Here is a 27,097-nt window from a genome sequence, read left to right as displayed (position 1 = left end):
AATTCTATATATTCTAGTCTATTCTCTATATTCCATTTTAATTCTGAATTCTATTCCTATTCTAATTTTATAATCTGAATTCTATTCCTATTCTAATTTTATATTTTATATTCTGTTCTAATCCTATTCTATATTCTAATGCTGAATGCAATTCTATATATTCTATTCTTTATATTCCATTTTAATTCTGAATTCTGAATTCTATTCCTATTCTAATTTTATAATCTGAATTCTATTCCTATTCTAATTTTATATTTTATATTCTGTTCTAATCCTATTCTATATTCTAATGCTGAATGCAATTCTATATATTCTATTCTATTCTATTCTCTATATTCCATTTTAATTCTGAATTCTATTCCTATTCTAATTTTATAATCTGAATTCTATTCCTATTCTAATTTTATATTTTATATTCTGTTCTAATCCTATTCTATATTCTAATGCTAAATGCTATTCTATTTATTCTATTCTATATTGTAATTCTGAATTCTATTCGATTCAAGGTGCTGGTTACCACCTTTAAAGCGCTCCATGGCTTAGGACCGGGGTATTTGCGAGACCGTCTTCTGCCACCGATTGCCTCCCAACGACCTGTGCGCTCCCAGAGCGGGCCTCCTCAGGGTGCCGTCGACCAAACAATGTAGGTTGGCGGCCTCCAGGGGGAGGCCTTCTCTGTGGCGGCACCAGCCCTATGGAACGAGTTACCTCCAGGGTTACGCCAACTCCCCGACCTCCGGGCCTTCAAACGTGAACTAAAGACTTTTTATTATTTATTTTATTTATTATTTAGATTTTTATACCGCCCTTCTCCCAAAGGACTCAGGGCGGTGTACAGCCAGATTAAATCAATACAATGTACAATTTTAAAACAACAAATTAAAATAACATATTCTATAATGGCCGAAAAATTTAAAAACCATCAAATTTGACCCAATAAAACAGAATACCCAATTTAAAATTATTAAAATTCAAAACATTCAAAATTTAAAAATTAAGAATTAAGCCAGTCCCGCTTGGATGAACAAGTACGTTTTCAATTCACATTTTCAATAAATAACTTTATTATTTCACCGAGCGGGACTAGCCTAAGAATGTATTTTAGCGAAATTTTAATGGGTTTTTAATCGGTCTTCGACCGTTTTAGTGATTCGGCCACTAAATATTTGTTTTTAAATAGTGTTTATTTATTATATCTATATCATAGTGTTATGTGTATTTTAATATTGGCTGTACACCGCCCTGAGTCCTTCGGGTGATGGTGCGGTATAAAAATGTAATTATAAATAAATAAAGATTTTTCATTCTATTCTATTCTATTCTGCAGGGGGTTGGACTAGAAGACCTCCAAGGTCCCTTCCAACTCTGTTATTCCATTCTTCCCTCAAGCCCATCCTCCCCTTCTGAGTATTTATTCTATTCCACTCTATTCTGAATTCTATCCTATCCTATTCCTGTTCTTGTCCTTTGGCTGGGGAGGATGGGTATCCACCCCCCCCCCGCCCCCAAAGTGCAGTTACTAGCAATCTCAAGAGAATTAAAAGAAATCTCCCTCCCTCCCGTCATTCATTCATTCATTTGAGAAACCAGGCGGACCTCACCAGGAATGAATGAATAAATGAATGCATGAATGGATGACGCCATGAGCGAACGGGCCAATGAGCGAACGGGACGATGACGTCACGAGCGCACTGCTTTTCCGGGAGGTGTGGCCGGCGCCGCGGGGCAGGTCGGGTGGGCGAACGTGGCGAAGCTGGTTCCGGGGAGAATCCCGCGCAGGCGCAGAGAAGGCCGGGCGTCCACGTGCTCCGTGCGGGTTTGCAAAAAAAAAAAAAAGCGGCCGGCGGGTGGAAGATGCGCGCGATCCTCTGATCGCTTTTTTTCCGCGCGATCCAGGCAGGGAGCCAAGCAGCGTTTCCTGTGAGTCTTGTCAAAATATTCTGATTTTTCCTTTTTTTTCTCCCCTCCACCCCTCTTGGCAAAGGCTTCTTTTGGGTCTGCAGGCAGGGATCGCACCGGTGAAGCTGCCGCCTGGCTGGTGGCGGGTGGGGGAAAAAAAGGGTCTTTTCTGCCCCCTTGGAGCCTCCGGAGGAGTTTTGGAAATGTTGGGTAGGTGGGCTTTGAAAGGGAAACAACCCCCCCCCGCCTCCTTCCATCCGGTGGGATTCTGTGAGACTTGCAGGGGTCTGCGAACTTTGGTCCCCTTTAAGACTTGGTGGACTTCAACTCCCAGAATCCCTCAGCCAGCAAAGCTCTTTCAAGACCCGTTGAAGCCAAGCGGCCTGAGGGACTCTGGGAGTTGAAGTCCACCGAGTCTTAAAGGAGCCAAGTTCTCAGACACCCCCCCCCTCGGGTTAGAGTGAAAGGCTGCGCAATTAATTGCACCATAACAGAATCTGTGAATTGGTGATAATATCCACGTATAGACATAGGTGTATGTGGACGTATATATGTATGTATGTGTATAAATATACATACACACCTATATGCACACACACACATATGCACACACACATACATATATACATGCACACATATACACACAATATATATATATACACACACACGCATGGTGTGTGCGCGTGTGTGCACGTGTGTGTATGCAAATGTATATCATGTATATGTGCGTATATACGCATGCATGCACATATGCGCATACACACATACACATATATGCACACACACACACACATATATACATGCACACATACACACACTATATATATATTTGTTTTCTGAGGTTTTTGCAGGTGTTTGTATGTAGGTCTTTGGTTATTCGGGCTCCCAGAAGCACGAAGCTGAAGCCTGAAGATGATGAATGAGACTTCGTCGAAACGTCACCAAGACACTTCCAATTTTATGCGGGAGAAAATCTGAATAACCAAAGACCTACATATATATATATGTGTGTGTGTGTGTGTGTGTGTGTTTTCTGAGGTTTTCACGGGTGTTTGTATGTAGGTCTTTGGTTATTCGGGTTTTCTCCCGCGTAAAATTGGAAGTGCCTTGGCGACGTTTCAAGTCTCATTCGTCATCTTCAGGCTTCAGCTTTGTGCTTCTGGGAGCAATGTGTGATTGCAGCTGTTTCTTCCTTTTTAACTGCTAGTGGGGGTTTGAACTGATTGGGTGGGAGCTTGGCTGTGCTCTGATTGGATGGGTTTTTTTTTGTGCTCTGATTGGCTGGGGGTGTGTCCTGTTTGGGTGGGGGCTTGGTTGTGCTCAGATTAGTCTGAGTTGCAGGGGGATTTGAGCTGGTGAGCTGCATTGCTGTTGTTTGGCTTCGTGTTTGTGGTCACATGCACACATATGCACACATATATATGCACACATATATATGCACACATATATATGCACACATATATATGCACACATATACACACAATATATATATACACGCATGCATACTGTGTGTGCATGTGTACATGTATGTGTATACAAATGTATATCATGTGTATGTGCATATATACGCACACATACACACATGCGCATACACACATACACGCACATACACACTACACACAGGTATACACATATATGCACTCACGCACACCTATATACACACACAATATACACAATATATATATACACACATGCAAACTGTATATGTGCATGTGTGCACATGTGTATGTATATAAATGTATATCGTATATGTATATATGTGTGTATATACACACACATATCACACAAGCACAAATACACACATACACACTACACACATATACACACACACCTATATATATGCACACATACACAATATACTCACAGTATACACAAAATATACACACACAATCTATATACACACATGCATATTCTTCTGAGCATGCGCGAAATGGCGGCGATCTGATTTCGCGGAGAGGGCGAGCGGGGCATTCCCTGGCCGAGGCGTTGCTTCTGCCGACCGCCGGGCTGCTTGGATCGCTGGCTCCGGGAGATAGCATGTCGGCAACCGAGGGAGAGGTCTTTGGGCTTTGGAAGCCCCTCGGTTGCTGAGAACGGAGCCGCGGACGAGCAGCGGATGGCGGTGGCCATTTTCAGGCGATGGGGGTGTGTGTTCCGGCCTGGTTCCGGCTCCGGGAGAGCAGCTGGCTCCGGGAGAGCAGCATGTCGGCAACCGAGGGAGAGGCCTTCGGGCTTTGGAAGACCCTCGGTTGCCGAGAACGGAGAACGGAGCCGTGGACAGGCAGCGGATGCGGCGGCCAGTTTCGGGCGATGGGGGGGGGGTTTCCGGCCTGGTGTGGCCTGAGGTCCACCCATCTGCGGCGTCCGTGCCGCGGCTACCATCAGCTGATTCCGGACTTCCTATCGGCCTTGGACATCGGCCGACCTCTTAGCCTGCGCCACGGCTACCATCAGCGGCGGTATGAGTTCGGTCTTCTCAATCGGCCTGGACATCGGCCGACCCCCAGCCTGCGCCGCGGCTACCATCAGCGGCGGTATGAGTTCGGACTTTTAATCCATCTGGACATCGGCTGACCCCCAGCCTGTTCCCAGCCTGTTCCTGGCCGCGGCCTGCGGCCTGCGAACTTTAATTGCAGTGGAGGTATGTTAGTGGCCCCGTTATCGGCCACGATTTCCATCGACGACATCGACGATATGTGGCGGCCTTGGTTTTGGCCGTGCTTACCCTCTTCTGCTGCGTCATCTTCGGCCGCGTTAGGCACGCTGGTGGCTTTTTTTTGGCCGCATTTTTTATCACCATTAACAGCTTGGCGAGAGAGAACTTTCTAAATTTTTAACATCTTACAGCGTGTCTTGACCGGGTCATTTGAAGGATTGTGATGCCTATACCGGTTAGGGATGGACCCCTTTTTTGCCTTTTATTATTTCTTCTCCATGAGATACTCGCCTATTGACCTTCTTCGACTGCGAGGTTCCCCCGCCTCGCAGGAATGGCCCTCCAAGTTATCGAGGGCCTACCTCAACGAAGGGTTTTGGGACCCAGAGAAGTGGCATGCTGCTAAGAAGAATGTATGGGGTTTTTTAAATAGATTTTTAAACAAGGGTTTTTTAAAGGGGGGGAGGGTCGAGACGGGTGCAGGGGAGAACCCGTCGGGGAGGGATCCAGCCCCGGTGCCAGTTCGCGGCACTATTACATCTGGTCTGAAGGCAGGGGGGGAGGGGTTTGTTCCAGGACTAGAGGGTGGTTCAATCTGTACGGTAAGTGGGAGAGGCAGATATGGCGGAGGGGGGGGCATATCGAGTGTGGGGAGCACGTGCTCGATGTCTGACAGCGATCACGTGCTCCGGCCCCTTAGTCCCTACCCGTTCCTCAGGCAGCCATGATCCTCAGAGCCTGGATCTAAGGTTGATGTTATGTAATGCCCGGTCCGTGGCAAATAAAGCCCCCTTGATTTGTGATCTTATTCAGGGGGAGTCCGCGGACCTTATGGGCATTACGGAGACCTGGTTGGGGCCAGAGGGGGGGGTTCCCCTCGTTGAACTGTGCCCCCCAGGTTTCCGAGCATTCCATCAGCCGAGGGTCCAGGGTAGGGGTGGAGGGGTGGCGGTTGTCATTAGGGAAGATCTAGAGCCGAGGGAGGCCACTGTTCCTCAGATTGCCGGCTGTGAATCCCTCTATGTGCGGTGGGGCCATAGGAATCAGTTGGGCTTGTTGATCACGTACCTGGCTCCTTGCTACGTGACCACAGCCCTGCCCGAGCTGCTGGAGTTATTTGCCACTGTGGCAGTTGAGACCCCCAGACTGATAGTTATGGGGGATTTCAACTGCCATCAGCTGGCTTATCATCGACTGCAGCTCGGGAGTTCCAGGCTTCCATGACGGCCTTGGACCTGATTCGAGTAAATGATGGCCCTACGCACATGGGGGGAGGCACGCTGGATCTGATTTATATCTCTGGTCAGTGGTTAAATGATCTGATACTAGACGATTTAGTAACAGAACCAATGTCATGGTCAGATCATTTTCTCCTTCGCCTGGACTTCCGAACCGCCACCCACCATCGCAGGGAGACGGAACCTACACGTTGGTTCCGTCCCAGGCGCCTGATGGACCCTGAGAGGTTCCTGACGGAGCTTGGGCCATTCCCTGAGGATCTGGCCCACGGCACGACTGAGGAACTAGTTGCGGCCTGGGAACAGGCCGCGGCTGGGGCCTTGGACCGTGTCGTGCCTTTGCGGCCTCTGACCCGGCGCAGATCTCGTCCGGCCCCTTGGTTCTCCGAGGGGCTGAGGGAGATGAAACGCCGGAGAAGACGCCTAGAGAGCACTTGGAGGTCCAGTCATTCCGAAGCTGATCGGACACTAGTTAGGTCCTATTCTAGGACCTACCTAGTGGCAATGAGGGAGGAGGCGTTCCTACGCCTCCACCCTCATTGCGTCGGCAGATAACCGCCCGGCCGCCCTGTTTCGGGTGACCCGCTCCCTCCTTCATCAGGAGGTGCGGGATGACCCGTTACAGGGACGTGCCGAGGAGTTTAGTGGTTATCTATACGACAAAATCGCTCAGCTCCGGGATGGTCTGGACCGAAATTGGGATGAACCAAGCGAGGGAGAGGAGGCACGTCATGTTGAGTCCGTTTGGGATGAATTTGACCCTGTGGCTCCGAGGACGTGGACAGGTTGTTGGGAGGCTCCGCCACTACATGTTTATTGGATCCGTGTCCTTCCTGGCTGGTGCTGGCCACTCAGGAGGTGACACGAGGCTGGCTCCAGAGGATTATAAATGCTTCTTTGTTGGAAGGGTTTTCCTGCCGCCTTGAAAGAGGCGGTGGTGAGACCCTCCTTAAGAAGCCCTCTTTGGACCCGGCTATTTTGGGAAATTATCGTTAGTCTCCAACCTTCGCTTTGTTGCGAAGGTTGTAGAGAGTGCTGTGGCGCCAGCTACCCCAATACCTGGAAGAATCCGTCTATCTAGACCCGTTCCAGTCCGGCTTCCGACCGGTTACAGCACGGAGACAGCTTTGGTCGCATTGGTGGATGATCTCTGGAGGGCCAGGGACAGGGGTTACTCCTCTGCCCTGGTCCTATTAGACCTCCCAGCGGCTTTTGATACCATCGACCATGGTATCTTGCTGCGCCCGGCTGGGGATTGGGAGTGGAGGCACCGTTTATCGGTGGTTCTCCTCCTATCTCTCCGACCGTCGCAGACGGTGTTGACAGGGGGCAGAGGTCACCGCGAGGGCCCTCACTTGTGGGGTGCCGCAGGGGTCGATTCTCTCGCCCCTTCTGTTCAACATCTACATGAAGCCGTTGGGTGAGATCATCAGTGGCTTTGGGGTGAAGTACCATCAGTACGCTGATGATACTCAGCTGTACTTCTCCACCCCAGGTCACCCCAACGAAGCTATAGAAGTGTTGTCCCGGTGTTTGGAAGCCGTACGGGTCTGGATGGGGAGAAACAGGCTCAAGCTCAATCCCTCCAAGACGGAGTGGCTGTGGATGCCGGCATCTCGATTCAGTCAGCTGCAGCTGCAGCTGACTGTTGGAGGCGAGTTACTGGCCCCAAAGGATAGGGTGCGCAACTTGGGTGTCCTCCTGGATGAGCGGCTGTCGTTTGAAGATCATCTGACGGCCGTCTCCAGGGGAGCCTTCCACCAGGTCCGCCTGGTTCGGCAGTTGCGCCCCTTGATTGGGATGCCTTGTGTACAGTCACTCACGCACTCGTTACCTCTCGCTTGGATTATTGTAATGCTCTCTACATGGGGCTCCCCTTGAGGTGCACTCGAAGGCTTCAGCTAGTCCAGAATGCAGCTGCGCGGGTGATAGAGGGAGTGTCGCGTACCTCCCATGTAACACCTCTCCTGCGCAGACTGCACTGGCTTCCTGTGGCTTTTCGGGTGCACTTTAAGGTTTTGGTTATGACCTTTAAAGCGCTCCATGGCTTAGGGCCTGGGTACTTACGGGACCGCCTACTGTTACCATATGCCTCCCACCGACCCGTACGCTCTCACAGAGAGGGACTTCTCAGGGTGCCGTCCGCCAAGCAATGTCGGCTGGCGGCCCCAGGGGAAGGTCCTTCTCTGTGGGGGCTCCCACACTCTGGAACGAACTTCCCCCGGGTTTACGCCAAATACCTGACCTTCGGACCTTTCGCCGCGAACTGAAGACACATCTTTTTATTCGCGCGGGGCTGGGTTAACTTTTATGGATTTTATAGTTATTATTAATTTTAAACGGGGTTTTAGTTTTTATATATTTTTAAATTTTTAGGCAAATTATAATAAGTTTTTTAATTTACATTTTATATATAGTGTCTTGTTTGTTTTTATTTGCCTGTACACCGCCCTGAGTCCTTCGGGAGAAGGGCGGTATAAAAATCAAATAAATGAAAATAAATGAAAATGAAATGCATACTGTATATGTGCATGTGTGTACATGTGTATATATATCATGTATGTATGTATGTATGTTAATATTTTATTTGTATTGTTTATTTCATATTTTACATGACATGTTAATCCATTTAAATGTAAGTCTATTTTGTTATGTCAAACTGGCAAACACCCAACCACTAGTCTTGATCAAACTGGCTAAATGCACACATGCATAAGTATAGCATATTATATAATTTTATATTTCTTATATAAAGCTCTATTATACGTAGCCCCCTATGACTTAGATCATGGGATGTTTCCGAAATATTGGCGTCCAAAAGATTGTTTCAACCGCAACGTGTTGAGGGGTCAAATGCACACTCAGGGTTTAGCCTGCTCTTTCCTTTTGTCCATCTCATCCTCACAACACCCCTGTGAGGTGGGCTCAATGAGACTGAAACTGCAAGAGGATTTTAACCTGGATGTTTTCCTGGTCTTTTTTCTGTTTGAATTTTTTAGTTTATTTTATACACAAACAAACACATAATACACCAGTCATTCCTTCCATGTGACATCTCGGTGTTTTCTCCATATTTTTGTCTTTTTGTTGTTTCTTCTGTTTTCATTCACGCTTAATCTATTACAACATTTAATACAGGGGCCTCTGGTGGCTCAGGCTGCTAATGCAGTCTGTTATTAACACAGCTGCTTGCAATTACGGCAGGTTCAAGTCCCACCAGGCCCAAGGTTGACTCAGCCTTCCATCCTTTATAAGGTAGGTAAAATGAGGACCCAGATTGTTGGGGGGGCAATAAGTTGACTTTGTATATAAATATACAAATAGGATGAAGACTATTGCTTAACATAGTGTAAGCCGCCCTGAGTCTTCGAAGAAGGGCGGGATATAAATGCAAATAAAAAAACAAAACCCCAAAAACAAAAAAACGTTTCTCCAAAAATGCATTAATCTAATTATACCATTCTCTTACATAACTATTAATTTGTTTATCTATATCTCTTTTCATTTCTGCACATTCTAAATTTTTAAAAATTATTTCTTCTTCTAAAGGTATTTTCTCTCCTTTCCAATTTTGCACAAAAACAATACTTGCAACTGTTATAACATGTATAATCAAATAAATATTTTGTTTACTATTTTTTTTCTGGGAGGATACTATATTTTCCTGGTCTGGCTATAGCAAGCGGACTCCTGCTGCATATTCACCATCCCTCTGCAATGCCCTTGTCTCTTTCTCTCTCTTTTAATTTTATATTTATTGATTAAATGTATGTGTTTTATTTTTTATTGATTAGAATTATTTTATTTTTAGTTATGTTTTATTAAATTGATGTTTTGTTTTTATTTGTTAAATTGATGTTTCGTTTTATTCATTTATTAAATTGATGTTTTGTTTTTATTAAATATACAGGTTTTATTATTTTATTTAATTATTGAATTTATATGCTGCCTGTCTCACCGTTCAAAGGGACACTTTTCCTTGCTGTTCATTTCCTCGATTTCCCCTCGGAAGGCTGGCTGAGCTATCCAGAAGGATGGGACCCCCTGCCCACCGTCAGAAAAGCGCGAAAAACAGCAAAGAGCAGCAGAAGAGACGACGTGGCTCGCCTGCCTCTAAGCCCGGGAAAGGAGACCCCGAGGCGATCACAGGAGGAGGCACTGTCAAATTGGAACCTGCGGTGGCGGACTATTTCCACCAGGCGCACGAGACCTTCAAATCTGGCTTTGCTTCCGATGAGGAAAAAAGTAAGATTTAGGGAGACGCAAAGCGCTTGGAAAGCTTGTGGGAGAAATCCTCGACTTACGACCGTAATGGACGCTGCCCATCAGCGCCGCGACTCGTGACGTTTGCAACTTGGGTCATCCATGGGACCGATTCAGTTTTATGACCTTTTTTGGGGGTGGGAACGGTTGTTAAGTGAACCCGTGTTTTGACTATGAGCTGGTTTGCCATAAGCTTGGATGTATATGCCATTTTTGGGGGCAAAATGTCCGTAAAATGAAATCACGTGACTGTTTATGTGCACATGGCGGTGATTGTCATGTGACCACGGGGGGACAGCCATTGGTCCTTCAAACTTCAAACGGTTGGTAAGCGATCGGTCGTAAATTGAGGAGGACCAGGCCATAGCCTGATCCATTGGAAATTCAGAAATTTGGGAAGATGGGAGGTGTTGCAAGGACTTCTGGGAGTTGAAGTCCACCCATCTTCAACTCGCCAAGGTTGAGAAACACTGAGCCGGATGGTACAAGGTGGTCCTTGTCTTACAACAGTTTGTTTAGCGGCCATTTGGAGCACTGAAAAGGCGATTTACAGCTGCTCCTCACACTTACGACTATTGTCTGGCATCACGTGATCCAAATTTGGGAGCTCGGCAACCAGCATTTGCACCCAAAATTTCGGTTGTGTAAGGGAGGACATTTGTTAAGTGAGCTTTGTCCCCTTTTATGACCTTGCTCGTCACCGTTGTTCAGTGAATCACGGCAGTTGTTAAGTTAGTCACATGGTGGTTAGGTGAGTCCGGCTTCCTTACGGACGTTGTGTGTTGGAAGGTTGCAAAAGGGACCTGTGACACTGCGACCGTCATAAATGCGAGTCAGTTGCCAAGCATGATCACGTGATCACGGGGCGGCTGCAAAAGGTGGTAACTCTGAAAAACGGTTGTAAGTCACTTTTTTTCCAGCGCCGTTGTACCTTTGAACGGTTACTAAATGAACTGTCGTAAGTCGAGGACTACCCTCTCTTGACAATGGCTCCAACGTCCTGTGATCGCCATTTGCGACTTTCCCAGATGGCTTTTGATAAGTAAAATCAATGGGGGAATGGCGGATTGGCTTAATGACTGCAGTGATTCACTTAACGATGGCAGTGATTCGCTTAACAACCCTGACAGAAAAGTTTGCAAAATGGCGCCCGTCTCGCAATCGCCTTGCTTAGCAAGGGGAAGTTCTGCTCCTTGTGGTGGTCGTAAGTCGAGGACTCCCTGTAATGGTCGTTATTTTGTCCCCCGTAGGTCTGTTTGTGAGCAACGTCCTGACGGAGGCCACGGGTGCGGCGGTGCCTTTGGCCCTGGATCCCTCGGGGTCGCTGTTTCTCCAGGCCCTGCTGCCGTCTGCCTCGGGCGCCAGCTTGGAGCCTCTGTTCCGGGCCCTACTCCCCTCCCTGCGCCTGGTCGCCTGCCACCCCTGTGGGGCCCACATCTTGGAAGGGGCCCTATGGAGGGTGCCACTGCTGATCTCGGAAGGAGGCGAGGAGGCCCGGGCGCTGGAAGAACTCGTCCTGGATCTGGGGAAGAGTCTTCGGGAGGAGTTAACGACTTTCGCATTGGACGCCCACGCCAGCTTTGTGGTGCGGACTCTGCTGCAGGTCCTGGGAGGAGCCCGGGTTGGGTCGGATGGCGGACGGGGGCTCCCGGGCTCAGGTGAGTCGTGGCCGCTGAATTCATCCCCCGTCCTGTGGTTGCGGGGATGGGTGTTGCCCACTTTCCTACCTGTTAAGATCCAATGTGGGAATAATGTGAGAATGAGGAGACCTGGGTTAATGGTCTCCCCCCCATTCACTCATGGAAGCTTCCCAGGTAGTCCGGGTCAGCTCCTTCTCAGCCCACTGTCCCCCATCTAGTTATTATATATTTTATTTTATTTTATTTTATTTTTTTATTTTTTAATATTTTTTAATTTATTTTTAATTTATTTTTATTTATTTCATCGCTAATTTATTAGTTTTTCATTTCATTATTTTATATTTTTATTTTTATTTTATTCATTTTTTGTTTTATTGTTTATTTTACCTTATTTTATTATTTTATTTTATTTTTTAAAATATTTTATTATTTTGTTTATTTTTTATTTATTTTTATTTATTTTATCACTAATTTATTTTTTGTTTTTCATTTCATTTTATATTTTTATTTTATTTATTTTTTATTTTATTATCGTTTTTTATTTTTCTTCATTTTATTTTATTTTTTATTATTTTATTTTATTTTTTATTTTGTTTATTTTTTATTTATTTTTTATTTTATGGCTAATTTATTTTTTGTTTTTCATTTCATTTCATTTCATTTCATATTTTTATTTTAATTATTTTTTATTTTATTTTTATTTTTTATTTTACTTTATTTTATTTTATTATTTTATTTTATTTTTTATTTTGTTTATTTTTTGTTTATTTTTATTTATTTTATCATTAATTTATTTTTTGCTTTTCTTTTCATTTTATATTTTTCTTTTATTTATTTTTTCTTTTATTGTCGTTTTATTTTTTCTTTTACTTTATTTTATATTTTATTTTTTGTTTTTCATTATATTTCATTTTCTTATATTACTTTTTATTAAGTTTTAATTTATTCTTTTTGTATTATAGTTTATTAAGTTTTAGTTTATTTTTATTATATTTTATTTATTCATTGTTTACTTTTTCATTTCATTTTTTATTTTATTATTTATTTGTACCCCACCTTTATTATATTTACAAATAACTCCCTATAGGAAGTCCTCAACTCGTGGAATGATGTCCTCAACCTGTGGACTTCAACTCCCAGAATTCCCCAGCCAGCCATGGCGGGGAATTAAAGTCCACAAGTCTTAAAATTGCCAAGGTTGTTGGACTCCCTGGTTAATGCCATATTTTGCCAGGTGTTTCGACCAAATGGCAATGCATTAATCTTTTCCTTGCAGGAAAATCAGGGCGTCTAATTTACCCCTTCCCCTTTTTCTTCCCCTTTTCCATCATCTTAGGGCCTTTTCCTTCCTGGGCCAAGAGTTCAAAGGTGGGGAGGGAAGGACCAGCGGTGTTTGAAGTCCCCATCAGTTTCCTTTCCCTCCTACGGGAATTCAAAGACTGCTTCCAGGAACAAATTCCAGGTGAGATGCTGCCATCTGCTGGGCAGGTGGGAAAACAGCGGTCTTGCACAGCTTTCCAGCGAATACAGGTAGTCCTCATTTAATGACAGCAAGCGAGCATGGCATTTCCGTGATAAGTCGTTGAAGTCGTTAAGCGGGTCTCCATATGAGCTGGCTCGATTTTACGGCCATTTTTATGACAGTCAAACGACTCACGGCAGTCGTTAAGTGAATCAAGATGTCACTAAGTGAATCCTTCCTACGAACGGATGTTATTTGCTGCCTGCTAGAAAAAAAAACGGTGCAAATTGGGGTCACGTGACTCAGGGACTTTGCAACCCGTTGTAAATATGAGCCTGTTGCAGTGTTTGAAATGCGATCCCGTGACCATGGGGCGGGGGGACAGTCGTAACTTTGACGAGGGGTTGTAAGTACCTTTTATGAGGTCGGTTATTGTGATCCATAACCATGGGGTGGGGGTGGGGCTGTCATAAATTGGAGGTCTTAAAATACTTTTTATGGGGGTCTGTCGTAACTTCAAAAAGTCATTAAGCAAATGGCCGTGAGGGCAACCTGTATGCCTGTGAATGGGAAAGTGTAAGCTTGAGATACGTTTAGGGAAGGTGGAGCTCTTGCCTCACAATCCGGGAGGCTGTGAGTTCGATCCTAGGCGATAGGCAATATTTCTCTTAAGAAATATATCTGCTGAACAAAACTCCGCATTGGCAACAGGAAAAGCATCTGGCCATTAAAAAATCGTCTGCTAGCTCCATTCAGTTGCCAAGACTCCACCTCGCAAGGGGTTACGGCGTCGTTAAAAGATGATCACGATGATCATTTATAAATCCTTCTATATATATCCTTTCTGGTCTGACTTTAACCAAGATCCATACTTTAACCAAGATCCTTACTAAACTAAACCTGTTTTCCCTCTAGATCTCATCACCAACAAATATTTCAGCCTCTGCCTGCAGGTGGCGCTGGAGATCCTACACAGAAAGCTGCCTGAAGAGTGTGCTGAGCTCTGCCAGGCCCTGATTGGCTACCTGAGCAGCTGTAACCCGGCGGCTGAGCAAAGGTAGGCGGTTGGATTGGTTGGATGGTTTTGGGGGTGGGTGGGGATTGGTGGGAGGAGTCATTTGCAAAAGTTTGCGAGGCTGGCTGGGGAATTCTGGGAGTTGAAGTCCATCTGTCTTAAAAGTGGTGCAGTACCGATGGTCCTTGATTTAGAACATTTAGCGACCGTTCAAAGTTACGACGGCACCTAAACAAAATAACTTAGGACTGTTGTTCACCCTTAACAACCATTATAGCATCTCTTTGGTCACATGATCAAAATTCTTGGCAACTGACTCATAATTTATGACGGTTGCAGAGTCCAGGGGTTACGTAATCCCCTTTTGTAACCTGACAAGCCGGATTCACTTAACAGCTGTTGCCAAGAAAGGTCGTAAAACGGGGCAAAACTCAGCTAACAAATGTTTCACTTAGCGACATAAATTTGGGGCTCAGTGGTGGTCGTAACTCAAGGACTACCCGTGTAAGAAATATTGTATTAGACCCATATTCTCAACACAACTTAGCATTAAAACTTTCGACTTGAGACCATTCAATTAGCAATCGTTCGAAGCCGCCACGGTCCTGAAAAACCAGTCCTCGCACTTGCGACCGTTCCAGAATCTGCACTGTAACGTGATCAAAATTTAGGAGTTTGGCAGCCGGCTCGCGTTTCTGATGATTGCGGGATCCTAGGGTCGCGTGATCGCCATTTGAGACCTTCCCAGTCGGCTTCTGACTCGCAGAGTCAGTGGGGGGGGGAGCCGGATTCGCTTAACGGCCACACGATTCCCTTAACGACGGCAGCGATTGGCTTAACCGCCGTGGCGGAAAGTTCATAAAATCCCGCCTTGTTTAGCCAATGGAAATTCTGCTGCCAGTTGTCCGTTAAGCTGAGGAAAATCCTCGTAGTTTTAGCCTTTTTTCCCCCTCCTGGGCTGGGCTTTGGAGATTTCTAGCACGTGTGATTGTGTGTGATGACAATAGAGTTGCATTCGTGCCCCTGTCGTGCTTCAGTGGTGGGTTTCTACCGGTTCGTCCCGGTTTGGGAGAACCGATAATGGTGGTGGCGGGAAGCTCTGCCCACCTGCCTGGATATCATCACGGACACTCTGCGCGTGCCCAAAGCACGCGTGCGCTCACAGTTCCGAACCGGTAGCGAAGATAAGTGGAACCCACTATTGTCTTGCTTGTTCGTCCCTGCTCAGCAACCTCCTGGTGTTTCTGAAGGACGCGACCTGCAGCCGGGTTCTGGACAAAGTCCTAGAGGTGTCGGGTGTGAAGGCGTTGCGCTCGTTCTACAAGGCTCACGTGAAGGGACAGCTGCGCGTCTTGGCGGCTCACAAAGTGGCCAACTTCACTTTGCAACGGCTCATCCAGGCCGCTTCACGTAAACTGGTACGTGTGTGTGTGTTGTGATGGCCTCTCAGCTGGATTAGATCGGGGTGTCGTCCATTTTGGTTGATCTTCACAAGCTAAGCAAGGACAGACCTGGGTAAGGCTTTGAAGGGGCAGGACTAGATTTTTGGTTCCCCGATGGCAGAAGGGACTGCTAAGGCGCCAGGCTAAAAGCCAGGAGATGGTGAATTCTAGTTTGGCTTAGGTAGGTAAGCTGGCTGGGTGACTGGGCCAATCACCAGGAGATGGTGAGTTCTAGTCCCACCCTAGTCATAGAAACTAGCTGGGTGATTATGGGCCAATCACTAGGAGATGGTGAGTTCTAGTTCTGCCTTAGGTATGAAAGCTGGCTGGATGACTTTCGACCAATCACCAGGATATGGTGAGTTCTGGTCCCACCCTAGTCATGAAAGCCAGGTAGGTGACTGGGCCAATCACTAGGAGATGATGAATTCTAGTCCCACCTTGGCATGAAAACCAGCTGGGTGAGTTGGTAGGGTGACTTTGGACCAATCACCAGGAGATGGTGATTCTAGTCCCACCTTAGTCATAGAAACTAGCTGGATGATTATGGGCCAATCACTAGGAGATGGTGAGTTCTAGTTCTGCCTTAGGTATGAAAGCTGGCTGGGTGACTTTGGGCCAATCACCAGGAGACGGTGAGTTCTAGTCCCACCTGGGTATGAAAGCCAGCTGGGTGAGTTGGTAGGGTGACTTTGGGCCAATCACTAGGAGATGGTGAGTTCTAGTCCCATCCTAGTCAAGAAAGCCAGGTAGGTGACTGGGCCAATCACTAGGAGACAGTGAGTTCTAGTCCCACCTGGGCATGAAAGCCAGCTTGGTGACTTTGGGCCAGTCTGTCTCAGCCCAATCCACCTCAAAAGAGTTGTTATTGAGGGGGGGAATATGAGATAGGTTCAACCACTTTGAGTTACTTAATAAAAATAATAAAGTCAAGATAAAACTAAATAAATTATAGAGCATTGCTCCCTCAACTGCTAGCGATCCGATAGGAACCGTTGCAGATCAATCAAACAGATCCCTTGCCGGCTTAGAAGAGGGGGAAGGGGGTCTTCTCATTTATACCCTGTCCCCAGCTGGGGCAGCTATTTCAGGAGCTGGGCCCCGGCTTGGAAGAAATCCTGGCCCTGGAGCATCTCGGCATCATCACGGCACTCCTAGGCGCCTGCCGGAAACGCGGCGTCCACCAGCCGGAGGTCTTGCAGTTGCTCTTGGAGGTAAGCAAATCCTGTGTCGTGTCCCACCCCCACTCCGACGAACGAGTCAAACAAGTCCATAACAAACTTGGCAACGAAGCCTCTGGAGCTTGCCAAGTTCCTTCGAGGTTTATCAGGGCAGGCAGGAGTCCAAGTTGTGACTTCAGCGGTAGAGTCTGATATCAGCAAACTAGAGAAGACTTTGCTTGACTCAAGGTTGGAATGGCAAAAGCAGGTCCTTTATATAGGCTGTGGGGTGTGGCTCCATGACTCAGCATTTATCCAGGCCTGCCCCACCCGTCCTTCTGCTGGCGTCGCCTCTCAGATCTCCAGAAGCGAGGGTCCACCCACTGTGAATTGTCTTCGGCTGGATCTGCTGTCAGCATCTGGGAAAGGGAGGGGTCAGAGGGAATAGGCCCGAGTAATTCCAGCACCTGGCTGGCTTCCTGCTCTGAAGGCTGAGCCAAAGGAACACACGCTGTATGAGTGAGGTTTATTGGGCTTCTCCTTTCACTCCTTGAATCCTCTCCGGGCATGGGGCCAGGGCCGGGGGCTGGAGGCATGACAGGCCGTTCATCTTCATTATCAGACTCGGAGTCTGATAAAAGGCCCGGTTGGAAACGGGAGGGGCCCGGCTGAGGAGAGGAGGAAGGACGAGTCACAACACCCTGCTTGTTTTTCTGCTTAGTTTTCTACTCCGTCTTCTCTGCCAAATCTTTGAGTTGGGTGGTGTTTTTTTTCCCCCACGCAGGCCTTCCACTGTTGGGAGCTCCCCGCCCGCCGGCTGGCCTGCGCCCCCCTCCTCGCCTCCGTCCTGGCGTACGAGGTCTACTATGGGGAGGAGGAGGAGGAGGAGAAGGAGCAGGTAAGTGTGACAACTAGAGGTGGTCCTCGACCTTACGGCCACAACTGAGCCCCGGGTTTCTTTTGGCGAGTGAGAGGGCGTTGTTAAACGAGTTTTGCCCCGGTTTACGACCTTGGTTAAGCGAATCGCTGCTAAGTCAGTCACACGGTCGTTAAGCGAATCCAGCTCCCCCCATGGACTTGGCTTGTCAGAAAGTCGCAAACGGGGATCGCGTGACCCTAGGACGCCACAGCCGTCATAAATAGGCGTCCATGGCCAAGCGGGCACCTGACTGAGTAGGCTGCGACAGTCGTAAGTGCGAAAAACAATCATAAGTCATTTTTCCCAGCATCATTGAACAGTTAACAGCTGTTGTAAGTCAAGGACTATCTGTATTACTGCATTGCGTGTCCTATACTCAGCCTTCGTGCTGATCAGGTCTCCCAATCAAATTTATCTGTTGTAAGTCGCTTTTTCCAGTGTCGTCGTAACTCCGGTCACTAAAGAAATGGTCGTAAATTGAGGGCTTTCTATTCCTGTGCTTGTGTTGTTAAAAGAGCTGCTGTGTGAGTTGCTAAGGAGGAGCCGTCTTAACTCTCTACCTCCCAACCAAACTTGGCTGTCTCTTGGTCCTCTGGAATGTGGCCCCTCCCTCCTGGGAATTGTTGTGGTCCGCCAGCCACCTGCGGAACTGGCAGCAGAGTCGCAGAGTCGGATAGCGATGAGGCTGAGGAAGAACATGGGCCAGTCCTGGAGGCTGGGGAAGGCCCGGATGAGGGCTCTGCGTCGGAGGCAAAGGTGGGGCCAGGACCATTGGGGAGTGAAGTGTGGACTCGAGCCTCCAGAGGCTGACAGTAGTGAGGCAGAGGAACAGGAGGGGCCTGTTCCTAATGCACACATGAGAAGAGCAGCTCAAGCAAAGAGGACGACTCAGGAGTAGAGCCAAGAGATGATTGGCCCCTTCCGTAAGGCTTAAAAGACCAGCAACGGCTCTTGGGCTCTTTGTCGGAAAACAATGTTGATAGACTTGTTTCTTGTCTTGCTGCATTTATTTCTTGTCGGCGTCTTCTGCTTCTGTACTTTTGCCAAGAAAAGCCATTGGCGATTTGCCTAATTAGACCAAGGTTGGTGATAAGACTGAAGAATTGTGTTAGGAAGAATGTGCTTTGATTTAGTTTGGATGGACGCTGAAAATGAGTTTAATTCTCAGCTGTTCTAATAAAGTCTGTTTGTTTTTGAACTGATTGCGTTTAATAATGCCTACTTGGGCCTGGGTCACACCAGGAATCCAGACTTCATTCCACCACACCTGTCGGATTCGTTTTTTCCTCCAGGAAGATGCGACGCCCCCAGCCCTGAGCACCGTCTCCTACCATGGTTCCCTGATGCTGCAGCATCTCCTGCACTTCGCAGACCCTTCCCTCGTGCTGGGCAGCTTGGCCGCCATGCCGCCCGCGGACCTGGTAACCTTGGCTTGCGATCCCTCCGGGAGCCACGTCTTCGATGCCCTCTTGGCCAGCCCCTCCGTCTCCGAAAAGGCCAGGCGGAAAGTGTTGCGCCAGCTCAAGGTAAGTCCCCAGTTGTCCGGGAGGGGAGATTCCACGCTGGGTTTTGGAGGGCCAATAAGGGCCAATCGCGTGTGTTTTGCTGCGTGGAGTCAACTGTGCAGGGGTGTCGTGTCATATCGCACCCGGACAAAAAAAAATCAAGATGGCGGCTGTGATGATAACAATCAAGGCTGGGTCTGTTTTGACGTTCACCCTAAACTAGGGGGGTCCAACTGGATTTCTTCGACGGGTAGATCAGCATTGTAGTTCTCGTCGGCGGGGGCGGGGAGGGGGAAAGATGGGACGGACACCTCCTGCAGCACTGCTGGCCAAAACGGGGCATGAAGGGGTGGCACGTGAGGGCCTCCAGCATCCCGTTTTTGAATTCTACATCCTCTAGCACTCTGCCAGCTGAAAATGCGTCCCCCCCTCACGCCCCATTTTGGCCAGCAGATATTCCCAGGCCGACCCCACGGCCCGGATCTAAGTACCGCGTTGGCGGATCCGGCCCACGGGCCTTGAATTTGATACCTCTGCCCTAAACCATATAGACCCGTGAGGGTGAACCTATGGCACGCGTGCCACAGATGGCACGCGTAGCCATATCAGTGGGCACGCAAGCTCAGCTCTGGCCTGATTTTCGAGCCTTCTGGGCCCACTAGAAGTAGGGAAACAGGCTGTTTCCTGCCTCCGGAGGGCCTGGGGGTGGTGGTGGGGAAGGCCTGTTTTTCTCTCTCATCTGACTCCAGAGCCTCTCTATGAGTCTGGGGAGGGTGAAAATGGCCTTTCCCACACACATCCGGAGGCCAGAAACGGCCCGTTTGCCAACTTCCAGTTAGTCAGGAAGTGACTTTTTTTGCTGTCCCCAGCCTCCAGAGACTCATAGAGGGGCTCTGGAGCCAGGTGAGAGAAAAACGGCCCTACCAGGCCATCGCATGCCAGGAGTGGGGTAGGTTGCACGCGCATGCGTGGGGGTGGGGCGCAGAGAATTAGAACTTATAAGACATGTGGACTTCAACTCCCAGAATTCCCCTGCCAGCAAGAGAATTCTGGGAATTGAATTCTACGTGTCTTAAAACGGCCAAATGTTGAGAAATGCAGAAATAGATTCTTGGTCACTATCACATCATGGTCATTTGGGTGCTGGATTAAGCTTCTGGAGGCATTCATTTTACAGGGTTTCTAGTCCTCAAGGCAAGCATGTCCCCATATTATTAGCAGTGGGGTTTATGATTATTGGTAATAATCCATAGATTCCGTTTCTGCTTTTTTTGGGCTCAATAGAATGTAGTAACTTCACTCTTTCGATCTACCAAGAAAAATTTGATAATTTATCGTACTTTCCTGCGAATCATACCAAGAACGACGTTTGGTTATTATTAATTACATCTAACCAAAGCATTTCAATATCTTTCTTTTTACACCAATTACTTATTTCTGCATCCAAGCGACTTTCATTCAAACTCCATTTATTCGAGACAGCTTAAGATCTTTCTATTTTTCCGTCTTTAATCTAGATTCTACAGAGAGATAAAAAAAATATCATTTACTCGCTCCGATTTTTCATCTTAAGAGGTATACAGGTAGTCCTCAACTTGCGACCAGAATTGGGGCAAGGATTTCTGTTGCTAAGGAAAGTGAGCCACATCTAATTTTACAACAAAAAAAGGTTAAACAAACCATGTTAAGTGAACCACATGGTTGTTAAGTGAATTACAGACTTTGACATAGTTTCATAAAGCTGTAGAATAGAATAGAATAGAATAGAATAAAATTTCTTTATTGGCCAAGTGTGATTGGACACACAAGGAATCTTTCTTGGTGCATATTCTCTCAGTATACAAAGGTACACAGGTGGTCCTTGACATACGACCACAACTGAGCCCTGAATTTCAGTTGCTAAACGAGACAGTCGTGAAGGGAACTTTGCCCCATTTTACGACCTTCCTTACCACGGTTGTTAAACGAATTGCTGTGGTTGTTCAGTTAGGAGCACCGTCGTTAAGTGAATTTGGGTTTCCCCGTGGACTTAGCTTGTCAAATGGCGGTCATGTGACACACACAACCCCGGATGCTACGGCCGTCATAAATAGGAACCAGCTGTCAAGCGTCCGAATTTTGATTGCTCGACTGCGATGGTTGTAAGTCCGAGGATTTTTTTTTTTTTTGGTGAGCCGCTGAACTTCAAGGTCAATGAACAGTCGTAAATTGAGGCTGACTTGGCAATTTGCCATTTTTTGCCAACCTCTTTTTGTTATTGTGGAAAAAAGCCTACGATCTATAAAAATTTAATAAAATAAATAAATAAATAATAAATAAATAAATACCAGGTCGGCACACCTGGTTGCATTGTAAAAACTTCCTTAACATCGGCCAATCGTCTGGGTTCTTGGCCAATAACGTGTCAACTTTATGGGCCGGTTTAGCTCTGCCTGGTAAGGCCTGTTATTAAGAACACAAAGCCTGCAATTACTGCAGGTTCGAGCCCGGCCCAAGGTTGACTCAGCCTTCCATCCTTTATAAGGTAGGTAAAATGAGGACCCAGATTGTTGGGGGGGCAATAAGTTGACTTTGTAAATATATACAAATAGAACGAGACTATTGCCCTATACATTGTAAGCCGCCCTGAGTCTTCGGAGAAGGGCGGGGTATAAATGTAAACAAAAAAAAACAAAAAAAAACAACTTCTCTACACCAAAATCCCCGTTTCATTTCCGCAGTCGGCACAATAGCGGGCGCCGTTGCGGCCGTTAACTTACAGCAGGTCCTGGACTTAACAACCCTCCCATCTCTCTTCCCCCCCCCTTTTTTTCTCTCTTTTTTTTCCTTTGGATTCTCAGGGCCACTTCCTGCCTCTCGCCTGCTCCAAGCATGGAAGCCGCGTTCTGGATGCCATTTGGGGCAGAGCCAGCCTGCCAGGCAGACGGGAGCTGGCCCAAGAACTGGGTAAGGAGTTAAGGAGTTTCCCTTCCCTTCATTTCCCTTCCCTTCCTTCCTTCTTTCCTTCCTCCCTCCCTCCTCTCTCCCTCCCTCCTTTCCTCCCTCCCTCCTTTTCCCTTCTTTCCTCCTTCCCTCCCTTTCTCCTTCCTTCTCTCCCTCCCTTTCTCCTTCCTTCCTCCCTCCTCCTTCCTTCCTTCCTCCCTCCTTCCTTTTCCTTCCTTCCCTCCCTCCTCCTCTCTCCGTTTCCCTTCTTTCCTCCCCTCCTCCCTCCTTTTTCCTTCCTTCTTTCTCTCCCATCTTCCTCCCACCCTCTCCTTTCTCCTTCCTTCCTTCCATCCTCCCTCCCTCCTTTTCCCTCCCTCCCTTTCTCCTCCTTCCTCCTTCCTTCTTTCCTCCCTCCTCCCTCCTTTTCCCTTCTTTCCTCCTTCCCTCCCTTTCTCCTTCTTTCTCTCCCTCCTTTTCTCCTTCCTTCCTCCCTCCCTCCGTCCTCTTTCCTTCCTTCCTCCCTCCCTCCTTTTCCTTCCTTCCCTCCCTCCCTCCCTCGCTCCCTCTCTCTCTCCTTCCCTTCTTTCCTCCCTTCCTCCCTCCTTTTTCCTTCCTTCCTTCTCTCCCATCTTCCTCCCACCCTCTCCTTTCTGCTTCCTTCCTTCCTTCCACCCTCCCTCCCTCCTTTTCCTTCCTTCCCTCCCTCCCTCTCTCCCTTTCCCTTCTTTCCTCTCTTCCTCCCTCCTTTTTCCTTCCTTCCTTCTCTCCCATCTTCCTCCCACCCTCTCCTTTCTCCTTCCTTCCTTCCACCCTCCTACTCTCCCTCCTTCCTTTTTCCTTCCTTCCTTCCATCTCCCTTCTTTGCTTCCCTTTTCCCCACCCTTTCACTCTCTCTCTTTTCCTTCCCTTCCTTTCCCTTCCTTTCCTTTCTCCCTCCCACTTCCCTTCCTCCTCTTCCTCTTCCCTACCCTTGAGGAATAGGCTCCCTATATCCCTGGCTGTATTTTTATGGAGTTCTAAATTTGCCTTGTTAAGCATAGTGGAAAAGGGGTTCATTCAATTGAAGCCATGTGGTCAGGCTTCTAAGTAATAAATCCATAGCAAGCAAGACTCGGAGGCATTTAGATTCCTCAAAAATTACATTTATCGGGGAATTATCACATTGGCACATACCTGGTGAAAACCGACTCTGAAGGTGCCTGTTACCTATAAGTAAATGTTTGTTTGCTTTCTCAAAACAATCAGTCACGTGGTCCAATCACGCAACCGGTTGGCATCACTCCGCCTTCCTCCGACCAGGTGGGAGAAACGTCCTTGGTTTTCAAGAGAAAATAACATTGTTTTGGCTACAGAAACCCCTCCATCTCAAGTCTCCGCTCCCTGTCCTTTGACACCACATTTCTCAACCTTGCGCCCTGTAAGATGTTTGGACATTCAACTCCCAGAATCCCCCGGCCAGCATAGTTTAAAGGGCCCCGGCCAGACTTCTTAAAAGGAGGGCCGAAGGTTGAGAAACACCGAGTTACAAAACATATAAAGCTTCGCAACTCTTAACCTGGCAGGCTATAATTCGGAATCCCCCACTTCCGGTGGCTGCGTTCACACAGCCTAAGATGGAGCCGGACGAAAGACACGTTTGAACCCAGCCTGTCAATTTCTCACAGCCCTTATTTGTGCCCTGGAGTCATTCCTCCAACTTAGCCCTCCCGTCTCTTTCTCCCTCTCTTTCCCAGCGGCGCACGAGCCCCAGCTACGATACGACCCCTTCGGCCACCACCTCGTCCGCAACTTTGCCTTGACCCATTTCCTCAAACGCCGTCGGGATTGGGACAGCCACCAGCAAGCGGAGAAAAAACGGAGGGATCTGTTCGCCGAGATCCTGGAGGATTGAACTAGAGTTGGTCGGACAAAAAAAAAATAAAAATGGTCGACCGATGGGATCAAGAGGACTAGCTCCTTAAGCGGGCTTTTGGGGTTCGCCCTCTGCCCGAATCTGCCCAGAAGAGCCTTCAAAAACTCTCCAGGAAACCTATCGCTCTGGGACAGCTCGGGATGGGAACTGTCGTCCAAAACGGAAAAAAAGAGCTTTAAAATTGCTCCGGGTACCGCCTTTCTTGACTCTTACGCTCAAATGGATATTTATTTCTATTTTTGTAGGTATTAAAGGCAGTGGATTCTTTGCAGGTGGCTGTCACGTCTTGCTTCAGGTAGATTGGTTGGACGTTCTGCGTTTGTCCACAGCTTCCTGTAGCCTTGGTTTAAATCAGGGGTGTCAAACTCGGAGCCCGCAGGCCGGATACGGCCCGCGACGTGGTCTGATAGGGCCCGCGAGCCATCCTGGTCTACCCAATGCAAAAAGGAAACATGTCGGCACTTTGGGGAGTGGCGCCAAACTAACCATGCCCATCCAGTTGGCCACACACCCCAGCCACCCTCCCCCCCCTCAGATCAAACACAGCCCTGGTGTGGCCCTCAATGAAATAAGAGTTTGACAACCCTGGTTTAAATCGGAGGAAGGGAGGGAATCTTGTAAGTAGGCCATTTTAAGACTTGCGGACTTCAACTCCCAGAGTTCCTCAGCCAGCATGGAAGTTAGCAACCTTTGACTTTAAAATGGGTGGACTTCAACTCCCAGAGTTCCTCAGCCGGCATGGGAGTTAGCAATCTTTGTGACTTTAAAATGGGTGGACTTCAACTCCCAGAGTTCCTCAGCCAGCATGGAAGTTAGCAACCTTTGACTTTAAAATGGGTGGACTTCAACTCCCAGAGTTCCTCAGCCAGCATGGAAGTTAGCAACCTTTGACTTTAAAATGGGTGGACTTCAACTCCCAGAGTTCCTCAGCCAGCATGGGAGTTAGCAATCTTTGTGACTTTAAAATGGGTGGACTTCAACTCCCAGAGTTCCTCAGCCAGCATGGGAGTTAGCAACCTTTGACTTTAAAATGGGTGGACTTCAACTCCCAGAGTTCCTCAGCCAGCATGGAAGTTAGCAACCTTTGACTTTAAAATGGGTGGACTCCAACTCCCAGAGTTCCTCAGCCAGCATGGAAGTTAGCAACCTTTGACTTTAAAATGGGTGGACTTCAACTCCCAGAGTTCCTCAGCCAGCATGGAAGTTAGCAACCTTTGACTTTAAAATGGGTGGACTTCAACTCCCAGAGTTCCTCAGCCGGCATGGGAGTTAGCAACCTTTGACTTTAAAATGGGTGGACTTCAACTCCCAGAGTTCCTCAGCCTGCATGGAAGTTAGCAACCTTTGACTTTAAAATGGGTGGACTCCAACTCCCAGAGTTCCTCAGCCAGCATGGAAGTTAGCAACCTTTGACTTTAAAATGGGTGGACTTCAACTCCCAGAGTTCCTCAGCCAGCATGGGAGTTAGCAACCTTTGTGACTTTAAAATGGGTGGACTTCAACTCCCAGAGTTCCTCAGCCAGCATGGGAGTTAGCAACCTTTGACTTTAAAATGGGTGGACTTCAACTCCCAGAGTTCCTCAGCCAGCATGGGAGTTAGCAACCTTTGACTTTAAAATGGGTGGACTTCAACTCCCAGAGTTCCTCAGCCAGCATGGGAGTTAGCAACCTTTGACTTTAAAATGGGTGGACTTCAACTCCCAGAGTTCCTCAGCCAGCATGGGAGTTAGCAATCTTTGTGACTTTAAAATGGGTGGACTTCAACTCCCAGAGTTCCTCAGCCAGCATGGGAGTTAGCAACCTTTGACTTTAAAATGGGTGGACTTCAACTCCCAGAGTTCCTCAGCCAGCATGGGAGTTAGCAATCTTTGTGACTTTAAAATGGGTGGACTTCAACTCCCAGAGTTCCTCAGCCAACATGGGAGTTAGCAACCTTTGACTTTAAAATGGGTGGACTTCAACTCCCAGAGTTCCTCAGCCGGCATGGGAGTTAGCAACCTTTGACTTTAAAATGGGTGGACTTCAACTCCCAGAGTTCCTCAGCCAACATGGGAGTTAGCAACCTTTGACTTTAAAATGGGTGGACTTCAACTCCCAGAGTTCCTCAGCCAGCATGGGAGTTAGCAATCTTTGTGACTTTAAAATGGGTGGACTTCAACTCCCAGAGTTCCTCAGCCAACATGGGAGTTAGCAACCTTTGACTTTAAAATGGGTGGACTTCAACTCCCAGAGTTCCTCAGCCGGCATGGGAGTTAGCAATCTTTGTGACTTTAAAATGGGTGGACTTCAACTCCCAGAGTTCCTCAGCCGGCATGGGAGTTAGCAACCTTTGACTATAAAATGGGTGGACTTCAACTCCCAGAGTTCCTCAGCCAGCATGGGAGTTAGCAACCTTTGACTTTAAAATGGGTGGACTTCAACTCCCAGAGTTCCTCAGCCAGCATGGGAGTTAGCAATCTTTGTGACTTTGAAAATGGGTGGACTTCAACTCCCAGAGTTCCTCAGCCGGCATGGCTGCCCGACTGAAGAATTCTCACGGCTGCCTGGGGAATTCTGGGAGTTGAAGTCCGCAAGCAAGTTGGAGTAGAAGCCATTATCAGCGGACCAAATATCGACCAGCAGGAATAAGAGGTGCAGTGAGGGGGGTTTGCAATACAGGTAGTCCTCGACTTACAACTGTAATTGTGACTGAAATTTCTGTTGCTAAGAAGGGGGTCGTTAAATGAGTCGCGCCTGATTTTACTACTTTTTTTGGGGGGGAGGGGGCTGGTTGTTAAGGGACTCGCTGCCGTTGAATGAAGCATGCGGTCGCTAAGCGAATCCAGCTTTCTCGTTGCCAGGAGCCGGCTGGGAAGGTTGTGGAGGGTGATTCCCGGGACACTGCAACTGTCATAAATACAGATAGTCCTCGACTTAACGACAGTTCGCTCAGTGGCCATTCGACGTTGCAACAGCACTATTTAAAAAAAAAAGTGAAAATTTTTCACACTTAACGACCGTTGCAGCATCCTTACGGTCCTATGGTTTACATTCGGATGCTTGGCAACTGATTCATATTTAT

The 27,097-nt window shown here is 47.5% G+C and overlaps 1 protein-coding gene across 1 annotated transcript; it reads left to right on the top strand.

Moving 5' to 3' along the window:
- Positions 1-1,758: 1,758 nt before the first annotated feature.
- NOP9 (NOP9 nucleolar protein) lies at positions 1,759-24,305 on the top strand. Its single transcript, XM_058183291.1, has 11 exons — positions 1,759-1,920; positions 9,806-10,038; positions 11,307-11,714; positions 13,033-13,158; positions 14,074-14,215; positions 15,402-15,591; positions 16,689-16,829; positions 17,560-17,673; positions 18,987-19,220; positions 22,040-22,145; positions 23,858-24,305. The coding sequence occupies exons 2-11, from the start codon at positions 9,828-9,830 to the stop codon at positions 24,013-24,015; spliced, it is 1,830 nt and encodes a 609-aa protein (XP_058039274.1). The 5' UTR covers positions 1,759-1,920; positions 9,806-9,827; the 3' UTR covers positions 24,016-24,305.
- Positions 24,306-27,097: the final 2,792 nt, after the last annotated feature.

This window comes from Ahaetulla prasina, chromosome 4, assembly GCF_028640845.1.
Source record: "Ahaetulla prasina isolate Xishuangbanna chromosome 4, ASM2864084v1, whole genome shotgun sequence".
Taxonomy (NCBI): Eukaryota; Metazoa; Chordata; class Lepidosauria; order Squamata; family Colubridae; genus Ahaetulla; species Ahaetulla prasina.
The sequence above is the reverse complement of the archived record's forward strand: the minus strand, read 5'-3'. Positions and strand labels throughout refer to the sequence as shown.

Bases quoted from the DNA above. Each gene is read 5' to 3' on its own strand.
- NOP9 (XM_058183291.1), top strand. From the start codon at position 9,828: ATGGGACCCCCTGCCCACCGTCAGAAAAGCGCGAAAAACAGCAAAGAG. The intron at 14,216-15,401 runs GTAGGCGGTTGG...GTCCCTGCTCAG, and splicing joins AACCCGGCGGCTGAGCAAAG to CAACCTCCTGGTGTTTCTGA. The intron at 17,674-18,986 runs GTAAGTGTGACA...TTTTTCCTCCAG, and splicing joins AGGAGGAGGAGAAGGAGCAG to GAAGATGCGACGCCCCCAGC.